The 11,911-nt window shown below is 37.0% G+C and overlaps 2 protein-coding genes and 1 long non-coding RNA gene across 4 annotated transcripts in view; 2 read left to right on the top strand and 1 right to left on the bottom strand.

Annotated features, from left to right (window-relative positions):
* Window positions 1–1,129: 1,129 nt before the first annotated feature.
* LOC102193852 (uncharacterized) lies at window positions 1,130–4,891 on the top strand. Of its 2 annotated transcripts, none has more exons than XM_013910922.1 (3): window positions 1,130–1,600; window positions 3,021–3,652; window positions 4,561–4,891. In XM_013910922.1, the coding sequence occupies exons 1-3, from the start codon at window positions 1,575–1,577 to the stop codon at window positions 4,830–4,832; spliced, it is 930 nt and encodes a 309-aa protein (XP_013766376.1). In that variant the 5' UTR covers window positions 1,130–1,574; the 3' UTR covers window positions 4,833–4,891. The 2 variants fall into 2 exon arrangements, with proteins under 2 accessions (XP_013766376.1, XP_005733539.1); XM_005733482.1 differs by having other exon boundaries at window positions 4,471–4,891.
* A 4,621-nt stretch (window positions 4,892–9,512) lies between these two features.
* lepb (leptin b) lies at window positions 9,513–10,380 on the bottom strand. Its single transcript, XM_005733481.1, has 3 exons — window positions 10,322–10,380; window positions 10,010–10,160; window positions 9,513–9,864 (listed from the first exon to the last, which is right to left on the bottom strand). Exons 2-3 carry the CDS (start codon window positions 10,157–10,159, stop codon window positions 9,553–9,555), a joined length of 462 nt encoding a protein of 153 aa, XP_005733538.1. The 5' UTR covers window position 10,160; window positions 10,322–10,380; the 3' UTR covers window positions 9,513–9,552.
* A 391-nt stretch (window positions 10,381–10,771) lies between these two features.
* Window positions 10,772–11,911, top strand: part of LOC102193372 (uncharacterized) — a 10,422-nt gene continuing 9,282 nt past the window's right edge. The window contains exons 1-2 of the long non-coding RNA XR_311738.1: window positions 10,772–10,839; window positions 10,950–11,137. This is a non-coding gene — a long non-coding RNA (uncharacterized LOC102193372). The remainder of the gene's footprint in view (window positions 10,840–10,949; window positions 11,138–11,911) is intronic.

Here is an 11,911-nt window from a genome sequence, read left to right as displayed (position 1 = left end):
ATGTGACATTTTAAAATTACCTACATATAAAGCACTGTCAGAGGACAGCCATGGCTCACTTTCTCTGGAATCCCCATTGAGATGATCTCAAATGTAAACTTAAAGTTAAGAACATAGACTCAGATTCTTGAACTCTACATAATTTTGAATTCAGGCATTTATGCCTGAGTTTGGTATATCTGTTATATTTTGTGTAGATAAAACATATTTAATACTGTCTTACTGTGCAGGATGTAACAATTTTAATCTGGAAGCTTCTTAAAGGATGAATTACATCAACATGTTGCTGGCATAGCTTTCTAGATTCTGGAATTCCCCACTGTCTAAAATAACTCTACACAATTAGATTTTGCTGTAAGAACAATTTGCCGTAAAGAAAGGCAAAGATGACAACACATAATAAACATATATGGCAGGTTATTCTGAGAGACATGGAGGAAGAGGATGGAAATGCAGGGCACACAGAGAACAGAGTTAAAGTTTAACGTCGAAATAATTATAATTAAAAAAACAAAAACAAAAAGCAGGCAAAGGTTATACATGGGGAATCATATAATGTAGCAAACAATCAAAATGATGAGCAGGCAAAAGCTAAAGTCCCTGACATAGTCCAGAGTTCACACTCAAACACAAATTAACACACGGGAGGGGACTTTCCACAGTAAACAAATTAAAACTGGGAGTACATTTATTCCCAAGTGAGCAATCAGCTGATAGGGAACAGGTGAGGGAGACTAAACTCAGGTGACAGGTATTGAGGACAAACGATCAGAAAAGGGGGAAAGAACAACAAATACAGGAAGCAAAACTGGCAAGCGTGTAAACGGACTAAGAATTGCAAAATTAAACAGGAAAATCCCGAACAGGAAACTAACACCATGACACACACATACAACTAACTGTGCACAACATGAAGCTACCGGGAATATTTAATATACTATAATACAACCTTTTTGCCGTGTCAGTGCCACCCACTGCATCAGCACAAAGCTGTTTCTCTGAAATCTATGTGGCTCTCTGGCTCCATCTCGTGGCCCCTCAGACGTTTTGGAGTTAACTGGTTGGTATGTCAGAACAAATAACCTTGTGGATTTCTGTGCTTCCCTATTTAGCCACATGAAGCCTGTCGGGTCAGTGTGACCAGGGCATGCGTTATCGCCACTGGATCCAGGTGCACTGAGCCCTTGACGCTATAAATACCTTCGTGTTTCGATGTTAAAGGGTCAAACAAGAATTTTTATTGAACACCTCGTCTTATATTATTCATCACTAATAGTTGTTGCTTTCACATTGTGTCTTATCCGTTAGGCGATCTTTTATGCGCTTTGTTTCCGCTCGTTTGATGGGACCGAGCAGACGTACTGCAGCACGCGGACAAGAAACCGCTCACGGAGGACTGCGGGAGTTAAAGGGGCGGCAAGAGCCGGTGGAAGAGAGGCGGACTCTTGACTGTCAGTCAAACATCCGGGGTTATCCGTTGCTACGTTATAACGCCTTAGCATATCTAAACGACTCTCAGAAGTAATTTTTTTTCAGAATACCAGGAGGAGACGGACACACCTAAGTCTCTCAGAATGGGAAACCTGCTGTTCTCCACAGGGTAAAATATAAATATATACATATGTGTCTATCTATATATATGTAGACAGATACATCATGTTGTTTTGGCATTACTTGTGCATGCCCTGCTTACTGCTCTTTGCACGAATATCCACTGAAACAAAGGTAGACAAAAGATGTGACGTGTCCTCGCGTGACCCAGTAATGCTCTGAAATTATCCCCCAGGATTCACTTCACTCAGTGCACGCGTTGGTAATAGCAGCAGAGGTATAAAGCAAGCTGTAATGCTATGTGTGGATCATTTTCCTAAAGTCTGTTAATCACATGTTCAAACAATACGGTAATCAGTGGATCGGCGTGGAGCTTTAGGTGTGCGTCAAGAACGCAGTAAAAAATATTAACAACCAAGGTCACGCATTCGTTTTGCCAGCGTGTCGCTATAGAGCACCACCAGTAAAGAGCCAAGAAAGATGGTGCAAAATTGACTTAAACTACGGTTTATAAAAGTGTTAAAAAAGTACAATTACAAGGAGGTGACACAATAAAGCCAAATATATAGCTAAATGCCATGCGTGAAGTTTTTGTGATCACGGAAATGGATCGATCGATGAAATGAAGGGGTGAATGTGTCACTTTAATCAGGTGTTTTCTGTGTAGGTCAAATTAACAACCTGGTAAAGTTACACTCATTCAGGTGAGGCAAGAAGATGGTTTACAGCTGACTTTTCCTTTCCGTCATCCATAGTAGCGAACAACCTCCAATTAGTTATTTGATTTCTTGTATTATTTCCTTTAAAACGACATAATTTTACACATAAAATGGGCCAGACTCAAATAGGAAGTGCACACTGACATGCAAAAACCTTGGCCTGCTATGCATCTCAGTTGCATGTAGTCCACTAATGATGATTACATGGCTTCAACATCATCATCTAGAAATAAAACTTAACACAGTAAACATGTTTCCAATATAAATTAAGTCTTTTAAAAACGCATGTAAATAAACAGTCTGTTGAGTCTAATGCATGGAAAATTGATCATGTGAACCACTGCACTCACAGGCTATGTAAAAATAATGTCATTAAAATGGAAATGATGGCATTAAATAAGGTAAAATGATTTTACATTGAAGTTAAACAAATGGCCATCTGGCACAATAAATAAACTTCCTTCCTTTAAAACCATACTGATGACTTTATTATAGTCATTTTGTTTGTCCATAATTTCAATCCTACGATGGGAATTAAAGTTAATCTAACCTCAAAGAATTCTCCATGAATTACTGTTTGTGGTGACAGTCACAACAGATAATGACAATAATCAGTCTTTGAGTTCTCTGGGTCCTCTGAGGATATGTTTGCAAATCCTTAGCCGAGTGAATGTTATAGTCTGTTGTTCTGTGATGTTTCTCTGGTGAACTGTGGAAAGTATTCATGTTTCAATCTGGCCTCTTTTTCAGCCTCATAAGGACTGATGCAACCAAGTCGGATAAAGTTAACAGACGACATTTAATAGCCAAAACGATCTGCAATGGCATAACCTATTATTACACTCCACTCACTGGTACAGGTTGCGAAACAGAATGTCTTGCCAAAAATTTTCAAGATTCTGCAGCTCTTTGCCCCACGTTCCCTGTTTCACCATCTGCAGAAGCCTCCTCTACACTCCTCTCAGATTCACCGTCAAACACATCTGTCTCCTACCAAAAACAATCATATTCTTCGTCCACTTCTCGTCCACTTCTGGTTTTCTTCTCCTGGCTTGGAGCCCAACCAGGGGGAATGGCTAAGTACCGGGACCTTTATCTGGACCGTGGCATGGATGTCCTCCTGGTTCAGAGCAGTGTGATGCATTTCCTGTGGCCTCGATGGGGGCTTGAGTATGGATTGGAGGTTCTGAAAATTCTGGAGAACCCTCCCTTCGCAGGGAGGGTGATGCTGGTTCATGCTTCTTCCATCGGTGGCTACACTTTCACTCAAATCCTCACCCACATTGTCCAAGAACCAAAAAAACATGGAGGCCTGGCACAGAGGATGATGGGACACATCTATGACAGCTTAGTGGTCGGCACACTGGACCACATGGCGATAGGTGAGTGAGAGTGATCTAGTATATTCGGTTGCAGTTCACTTTTGTGTTGGATACGTGTGTCAGATCTTTACATAATTTATTAGCCGATCGACCCGCTGCTCCAGTTTGTCAGGAGTTCTCTCTAGCTGCTTGTTTTAATCGGCTTTAGGGCTGTGTCTGCAAGCAGTTTATCCATTTAACATTTGGGATTTTTATCAGGTTCTATCTAAACCGCTAGTTCTGTCTAGTTTTCTAAAAAAAATTAACTGGCATTCACACTGTGTAGTTACTGTACTACCATCTAAAACCTCATTTATTTAAATTAAAATAAATTCAAACATGTGCACCCAATTCTTTTCTTTTGTTTTTTGAAGTCCTTAAAGATTCCAAAGAGGAAAAAGAACATTTTGAAGAAATCAAAAGTCTGTTAGAAGTGCAAAATTTCCATCAAATTCATGCCCATGATGCATGTAAACTTCTGACAACATGGACGCAAAGCACCTGGTAATTAGAGTTACGTTAGGTTACAAAGAAAAAAGGCTAGAATTGCAATCAGAAGAACTGGAGCACAGACTTGTTGGTGTGTTTGACTACAGGGTAAGCCATGACATTACTTGTCAGGTATTGGATTGGATCATCAACACAACAAAAGCACTAAAAAGGAGGTAATAATATTTGATTTTGTCCTACAGCTGGCCATTTTAGGACTTAGCTATATAGGTCTAGGTTATTTTTGATACACGGCCTACATAAGAGTAAAGCTTTAAAACTCTAAACTATTTACTCTCTTGTGTTTTTTTTAAAATTTGTTTTGTTTTTTTTTTACATTTTTTATTCAGGCATTGGTAGAACTCTGGTGCCACGTTTTGAGAGCTTTGTCAAAAACACTGCCATGCTTTACTTCTGGCTTTTCAAAACCCACACGGCAGACTTCTACGAGACCAGCATCCAAGTGTTCCACAACAGCCCAGTTACCGCTCCCGCTCTCTTCTTCTTCAGTGAAAACGATGCAATGTGCAACACTGCAGTGATGGAAAAGCTGATTGACGTCTGGAGACAGAGAGGAGTGGACGTGCACAGCAGAAAGTGGAAGAAGTCGATACATGCGGCCCACTTGCGCTGCCACCCAGATGATTACCTCTCCACCCTGCAACACTTTTTGAACTCGCTGCCCATTTCCTCCTGTAAAAAAACAATCTAAGAGGGGAGGTAAAAATACACCACCACCAAATATTAAAAAACAAAATAAGTTTTATGATTTAAAAAAGAATGCACTTTGATTTTTTTTCCTTTAGCTTTGTTATTAATTAAAATGAGAAGTATTTTTTCTCTCTTTGTTACGACCCCCTCTGCTAGGCGACAGGTGGGGAGAAACATACACAAGCCCACTCACGAAGTCAGAGTAAATAAGGGGTTTTATTGCAAACGTTAAACTAAAAACCGACGGGGCTGTTCAACAGACCACCGGGCAAATAATTAATACACAAAGAAAAGAACAGGCAAGAATAAAAACTAAGGGTTAACTAAGCTGAGCCAGCAAACACAAGACTCTAATAAAACTAAGGTCAGCTGTATCTCAGAGTTTACAAATGGAGTTCAAATGCTAGGCAGACGAGGAGGACACTGCATGTTCACGTCAGCACAGCAGTTCCCCTCAGTGTGAATCTTCAGCGTTTTTATACTCCCAGGTGCAGACAATCAGCCAGTCAGTTGGTCTTGGAGTGTCATTGGATCTCCAGGCAGCCAGTCGTCCACGCAGTCTGGCACACTTTGATCTGCATAAAAGAAGGCTGGCACAGGACTCCCAGCAGCCAGTCATCCACGAGTCCTGGCACACTTAGATTTGCATAAACAAAAGGGCAGTCTCACTTCCTCCAAGGCTCAGGGCCGTAACACTCTTTTGCATATTCATTGTTTGAATTTTTGTTGCTTGCTGTTAAGTAAAGTTGTATTTTAAGTTATTTAAAAAAAACTAACTGATGTTATTTACCTGTGTGCTTATGTTATGGATTATTTTGCACTTTAAACAATTCAAAAGCTTTGATAAACTGTTGGTACTCTTACCAGAGATGTGGTTGCTGCACATTGAGTGAAATAAAATATTTCAATTGCGCTGCTTGGAACAGGACTTTTACTTGTGAGTTTTTTCCATATAAAAAAATTGCCAACATGGTCTCACTTCTATTAAGAACTTCTTGAAAGTCGGCGCTGGTTTAGCTCAGTGCGTTGAGCGAGCGACCACATGCCATACGGCTGAGAACGGCCGGCCTGGGTTTGAGTAGCACCCGCGGCCCTTTGCCGCGGGCCTTCTCCTCTCTCTCTGCCCCCACCTCCCTGTTGTCTATACTGTGTCCATCTAATAAAGTTAAAAAAGGCCAAAAAAATAATTACTTGGAAGTCTTGTAACTGGTTTATGATTTAAGTCATTTTAATTACTTTTATACACATATATATTTGTTTATTTTATTATTATTATTATGATATTTAGTCTATCTGATATTTCTTTTCCAAATTTTTCCTTTTAATGATGAAATCGGGTACTTCATAATGTGGAAAAAGGATCGTTTTCTTTGAATGTGAATGGGTGGACCTGCAAGTTAGTGGGAAATTTATTCCAAGTTGAAAAAAATACAATATATAAATGGGGTTATAATGTGTGTATAAGTGCAACCAAAGGCTTACTGTTAGTCTTTAACTAAAGGAGGGTAGCAAAGTTAAATCTAATACTAAAGAAATGCTGAAAATATATGTGCTAAAGCAAAAATATTTTTCTTACCCCAAGCATATCATCTTAGCTAGTTTAGCTTATCTACACATGTTTATTCCAACCATATCTTTTAATCTATTTTAGCAATTTGGACTTACAATAACGTTTGCTTAGAATTAGACCTGTTTTCTAGTCTTTTCTGTTTTATTTTCAGTGTAATTCAAACATTCACATGAACTCATGTTATGAAAGCACAATCACTCTTGGTAAGTAAAACATAAACTCCATAAAACCTTTGTCATTTAACTTCTTTCCAACCATCTTTGAAGTCGGTATGTCTGTTTTCAACCCTTGCTGTTTATTTTAGGAAAACACAAAGATAAACATTTTGAAAACTTTAATATTTTTAGTTGAATTTCTTTTTTAAAATTTCAGTCTGCAACCCTCTCTGTGTGAAAAGGAGCTTATGATGGTGTTTTGAGGTCTCTTCATTCACTTCTGTGTGATTTACATTTGAGGAATGATATGTACTGCAGTTACTCAGAGTTGTTCATATATATTAGGACCACTCTCACAAGAAGTGAACCAGAAGTGCTTGATTATTGATTATTTCCTGGCATTGTTCATAAAACTATGTTCTACATCATCCCAGATGTTCTGTGATAAAAAGCCATACTGTTATTCACTCTTATTGTAGTATGATCTTAACAGCTTACAGTTGTTGCCATTGTTGTGTAGCAAAGGCACATTAGACCAGATAACTAAGAAACTTCAATGTAATGTTAAGAATGCCTAAATATTCTAAGCACTAAAAAACAAGGCACAGAAGTATATACGTCTTTTCAGTACAGCTGTTAGTAGTAACCCACTGTTTCCTCCCTGCCACTGTTATCTAACACAAAAATAACCCTGCATTTCCTCTCTAATTACAGAAGCTTCTCTCACGCCAGGAAATAACAATTAAATGCTCTGTTAGCACGGGCTAATGTATGATTCATAAAAGAGAATTTTACTAAGTAATCAATGGAAATTTAATAAATAAGTTAATAGAATAAACATGCTTTCAAACTGCTCTCAAACACCTCCATATCACACAGATATTTCTGGCAGTCATTCGTCTTTCAGAGGAAGGCCAAGTGTAGATAACTGTAAAGGCAAGGAACACCAATAAGTCTATATTAAAAAAAAAAAATCTTAATCCTATAGTGTTATCGTTAGACTTTCTTTGGAATCTCATGGAACTCAGCTGGAATACACAAAAAGCAGACTTACCATAAAGTGCTTACAAGCACCACCTCTTGTGTGTTTAGTCCCTTTAGGTATGTAGTAATATTTTATTGCATGTCTGAGTAGTATGAAGAACTGACTCCCTACTGTATATTACTGTATACTACTATTCTTATTGTATATATTGTATATCTTATTCATCTGTTCCTCTGTCTCTCCTGCTGCTTTGAGCATGTACGTGACAAAAGAATTTCCCTCGGGATAAATAAAGTTATTCTTATTCTTATTCTTAGAATGTAAAAGAGTGGATCTGTAAGAATTTACTGTTGATTTACCTTGTAAAACCTTATCAAGGTTCTTGAATTTCAGCTCTGTTTACTTTTTTATGTTAGCGTTTCACACACACCTACACTCGTGCTGTGATTATTCATCATCGATTTGTGGTGACTTGTGTTACATTTCCCTTATAAGGTACAGAGTTTTTAACATTTTCAAAACGTGTAGCATACTCTGCTTAGTGTTGTTTAATGGCCGTAAAATTAGAGGGTTAGATTTTGTTTTTCTGTTTGTTTCTTCGAAAGTGGCTTTTGGATGAGAAGTAAAAAAATCTTCAAAAGCCTAAAAGAAGTCCTGCTGACTTCAACTCACACACTTCAGACAGTCGTACTAAGAGGCTGCTCTGTAGTTCCTCATTGCTGAACAGCTGCATGTTATTAAAGTGTCTTCTTGCTCTTTTGTAGTTCACGGGTAATCAGTAATGAGTAAGTTAGTTTCTGTTTTTGTGCCGTTTGGTGTTTAGATTGGAATGTGTCTCATGAAGAAAGTGAATCATTAGATTGAAATATGGGTAATTGTGAACTAATTATTGCCTAATGATACTGTATATGTTTTGTTTTGTTTTTTAAATTCAATTTAGTAGAAATTCTTATATAAGAATAATCATTTTTTCTTTAAAGTTTAAGCAAAGGATTGTTGTTGTTGTTGTTTTTTTGTAAATATATTATTATCATCCGAGTAGTCAGCTTGATGTGATAAAATAAAATAAAATAAAGCCATGATAGCTGAAAACTACATTTTATAATAAAAAACAAACTTAATTCTTTATGCTGGTTAAAATGCTGCTCCCAGCATATGATATACATTAATGCCATTATTGTAGATTATTATATATGCAATTTAAATTTATTATATCTATTGGCTTGTTTTATTTTATAAAACTGTATCATTGTACCATTAAGTTTAGCTGTATTTTATGTCATGCATAATATTTTAATAAAGCTTTTTTATCAAAGTAACACAAGTGAAAAAAGTCTTAAATGCATGACTTAAATCTTTGAAATTTTAGAAGAGCATCAGTCATGACAGAATTTGTTATTGCAAACTTTATTACAAAAAAATAACACATTTCATTTTTAAACACAACCTAATAACCTTTCGCTTAATGGTTCTGCTCAATAGACCACTGAGACAAGCATCCACTAAAAAACAGTTAAGATTGCACAGTCATCAAAAAGGTCTTATATGCTTTCTCTGGCAATAGTTTCATAGCACCATGCAATTCTTTGCATTAGTTTTATTTACTGGCAGAAATGACCACAATCATGCTTATTCACACAACCTCCAAGTACTATGTAGTGTCTCATTTTTCCCATCCTGACCCTCAAAACACACACCATGTCAAACGTGTGTAAAACAGTTTGCCATAAAGTATTAAAAAATGTATTTTGTTAAAAAATATATGAGTATTTTAATCTATCTGTAAAACCCTATAAAACATTTGTTGTATGAAATAAAAGATGCCCTTTATAGTTTTTTTCATTATATTATAAATCGCTGAGTTATTGGAATTAATTGCACGCTTTTAACGACTGACAGTTGTCCACGTAGTAATTATATGTATAGAAAATATGCATCACAAAGACAAATTAACCTTTGCCTACACTGGGTCAAGTCCTGGCTTACTATATATGCATCAAGCTTAAATTTGTTAGCAGAGCTTGAGTTTGCCCTTGTTGAGAAGAAGTTCCTCTAGGTAGTGCTGCACCTTTGTCACTGTCATGTAAAGGTGGCTTTCTGGGAACACACTCTCATTCATCTGTACTGCTGGTTTGGGCTTAAGGGGACACTCCATTGAGAAGGCGAGGGAGCGCACCCTTCCTTCCAAGCTGGAGACATCAGCCTGAATCTGGATGAGGAAAGGGTGCTGCTGCAGTTCAATATCCAAAACTCCAAGCTCATGGCTTATATTACTTAGTCCTACAATGGAAGGAGGGGGAACACCTATCGGTGAAGCCAGCAACTAAGAATAAAAAAAATAATACGTAAGCTTAGTTTAATATTGAATAAAAACATTCCTCAATGAGAAAATTTAGGCAGAAAACAGTATACGCAATGAAAATAAACAGCAAATCGCATTAACATAAAAATAATCAATATATTGGTACCTTTAGTTTCTTAATGTGGACAAGGGTTATCTGAGCAATGTTTACAATGTTGTGTATGGTGTTTCTGATGGATTCTCCCTTTGTGAGAAGACTAGTGCTCTGATGAGCTGCCATAAGAAAGACGCAGAGAAGGGCCAGAATGTTACGCATCCTAAAAAGGAAAAACGAATTCATTAAATAGACAAAAAGAAAAAAGCCATATAAACAAAGACATAATAAAAACATGCAGAAAAAAAAAGTATAACCTTAATAACGTCTTCCTCTGGATATTTTTTGCATTTACTGTGGGAAAAAAAAAATCTAATCGCTTACCTAGATTTCTTGAAATATGCTCCTCTAACTGGCTTCTTTGCAGGTTTCCAACATTTAAATAGTCTGCCCTGCACTTCAGTCTTGCCTCGGTCTGTTCTCCTCCTCTATCCCCCCCACGATACATCTTAAACGTAAGTCTGACCCTTGTAGGAAGGAAATTCCCATTAAATATCAATAAGAAAACAGATCACTCTGACTCAGACACAAGTGTTCTTATTTTTTCCCCCCCCTAAGATGATCATTAACAATGTTAGTATAAGCCAGTTGTTAATGTAACACTTTAATCTTAACTTTGAGTTACTGGAAAATGTGTAGGCAGACTGAGACAGTGCAGAGTGCATGCAGTACAGCTGTTTAAAAGAAAATGTGTATGTAGTGCTATTTGAACTCTTCTTGTTTAGTATAAGTGAGTCATCCTATCAGCTCTTGTTCTAATATTTCTGATAAACAGTTGTGAGTTGCAAAATGTCTGCTGGAAAAAAATTTGATGCAGTATGGAAACAAATAACGGTATATCGGTATGATTTTGAATTTTGAATGTTGTCTTGGTGTTACTGTGACTCATCTGCGTGTGTGAAAGGGAGTATATTCTGTTCATTCTTTTCATTTTACCATTATTTGTCTTCAGTCAGAGCTTCACTTCATTGAGAGTTCACTAGCCATGATCAGGAATGGAATCAGTAATAAAAGCAGTGACGGCATGAGAGTTAAGTGGAACAGTGTGGAAGATCCTTGAACACTGAAACCTTTGAATCTGCCGATGACTGGAAAACCACTAAAATCTTGGACTTCAAACCTTTACAGGGTACCGTCGAGGTAAATAGACCGTTTTATCTGATTGCTTCCGTGTTTGTTTTCTTTTTTGATAGCTAGTTTACATGTTGACAAGCTATTTTCTGGGTTGTCTGTTTAGGTTCTCAGTTAAGTTCTCAGGTCATGGCAGAACGTCTTTTTGTAAGGCAGGGATAGCATGTCTGTAACTAATTTAATTCACTGAATCGTGTTCTCTGTAAATATACCTATACTTCTTTTTATGTACCATACAACAGAAGCTTAAAACCGAAAAAGCAAGAAAATGCAAGAGAACACACTTTTTGTAAGTCAGATGCGTCATTGCAGGGATAACATGTCTGTAACTAATTTAATTCACAATGAATCATTTTCTCTGTACCTGTCAACAATCTTCATAACATACATATGACTTATTCCTAATGCACTGAAAACTTCTCTGGCTGACCAGTAAATTTGTGTACGGGGGTATAAAAAAAGAACTGAGCAATAGTGTTTCAGGTATTTTTTTTAAAAAGCATTTGATATCTGCTTTAGTCTAAATATTTAAGTTGCGAGTTGAACTTCCCGGGTTTGCAGGTTTAGGAAAATGTGGGTAATAACAATATCTTTATTCACCCCTGTCCTAATAAAACCCTGCTAAACCTGCACATTCACTTTAGCTTACTTCTTAAAACATCCTTAAATCATCCTTTGTTGGTAGAAACTTTCTCTGTCAACAAGAAGAAAAATATTACAGTGAAGAAAATTACAAAGAAAATAACAAAAAGGGACTTTTTTCACTGGACTTCTTTTATATAT

The sequence above is a fragment of the Pundamilia nyererei genome, unplaced genomic scaffold, assembly GCF_000239375.1.
Source record: "Pundamilia nyererei isolate P.nyererei 1_Seehausen unplaced genomic scaffold, PunNye1.0 scaffold00052, whole genome shotgun sequence".
NCBI classification, from domain to species: domain Eukaryota; kingdom Metazoa; phylum Chordata; class Actinopteri; order Cichliformes; family Cichlidae; genus Pundamilia; species Pundamilia nyererei.
The sequence above is the reverse complement of the archived record's forward strand: the minus strand, read 5'-3'. Positions and strand labels throughout refer to the sequence as shown.

Excerpts from the sequence above, each read along its gene's own strand:
- LOC102193852 (XM_005733482.1), top strand. The coding sequence starts at position 1,575 with ATGGGAAACCTGCTGTTCTCCACAGG. Across the intron at positions 1,601-3,020 it reads AACCTGCTGTTCTCCACAGG|CCTCATAAGGACTGATGCAA; the intron begins GTAAAATATAAA and ends CCTCTTTTTCAG. Across the intron at positions 3,653-4,470 it reads ACTGGACCACATGGCGATAG|GCATTGGTAGAACTCTGGTG; the intron begins GTGAGTGAGAGT and ends TTTTTTATTCAG.
- lepb (XM_005733481.1), bottom strand. The coding sequence starts at position 10,159 with ATGCGTAACATTCTGGCCCTTCTCTGCGTCTTTCTTATGGCAGCTCAT. Across the intron at positions 9,865-10,009 it reads TCCACATTAAGAAACTAAAG|TTGCTGGCTTCACCGATAGG; the intron begins GTACCAATATAT and ends TTTTATTCTTAG.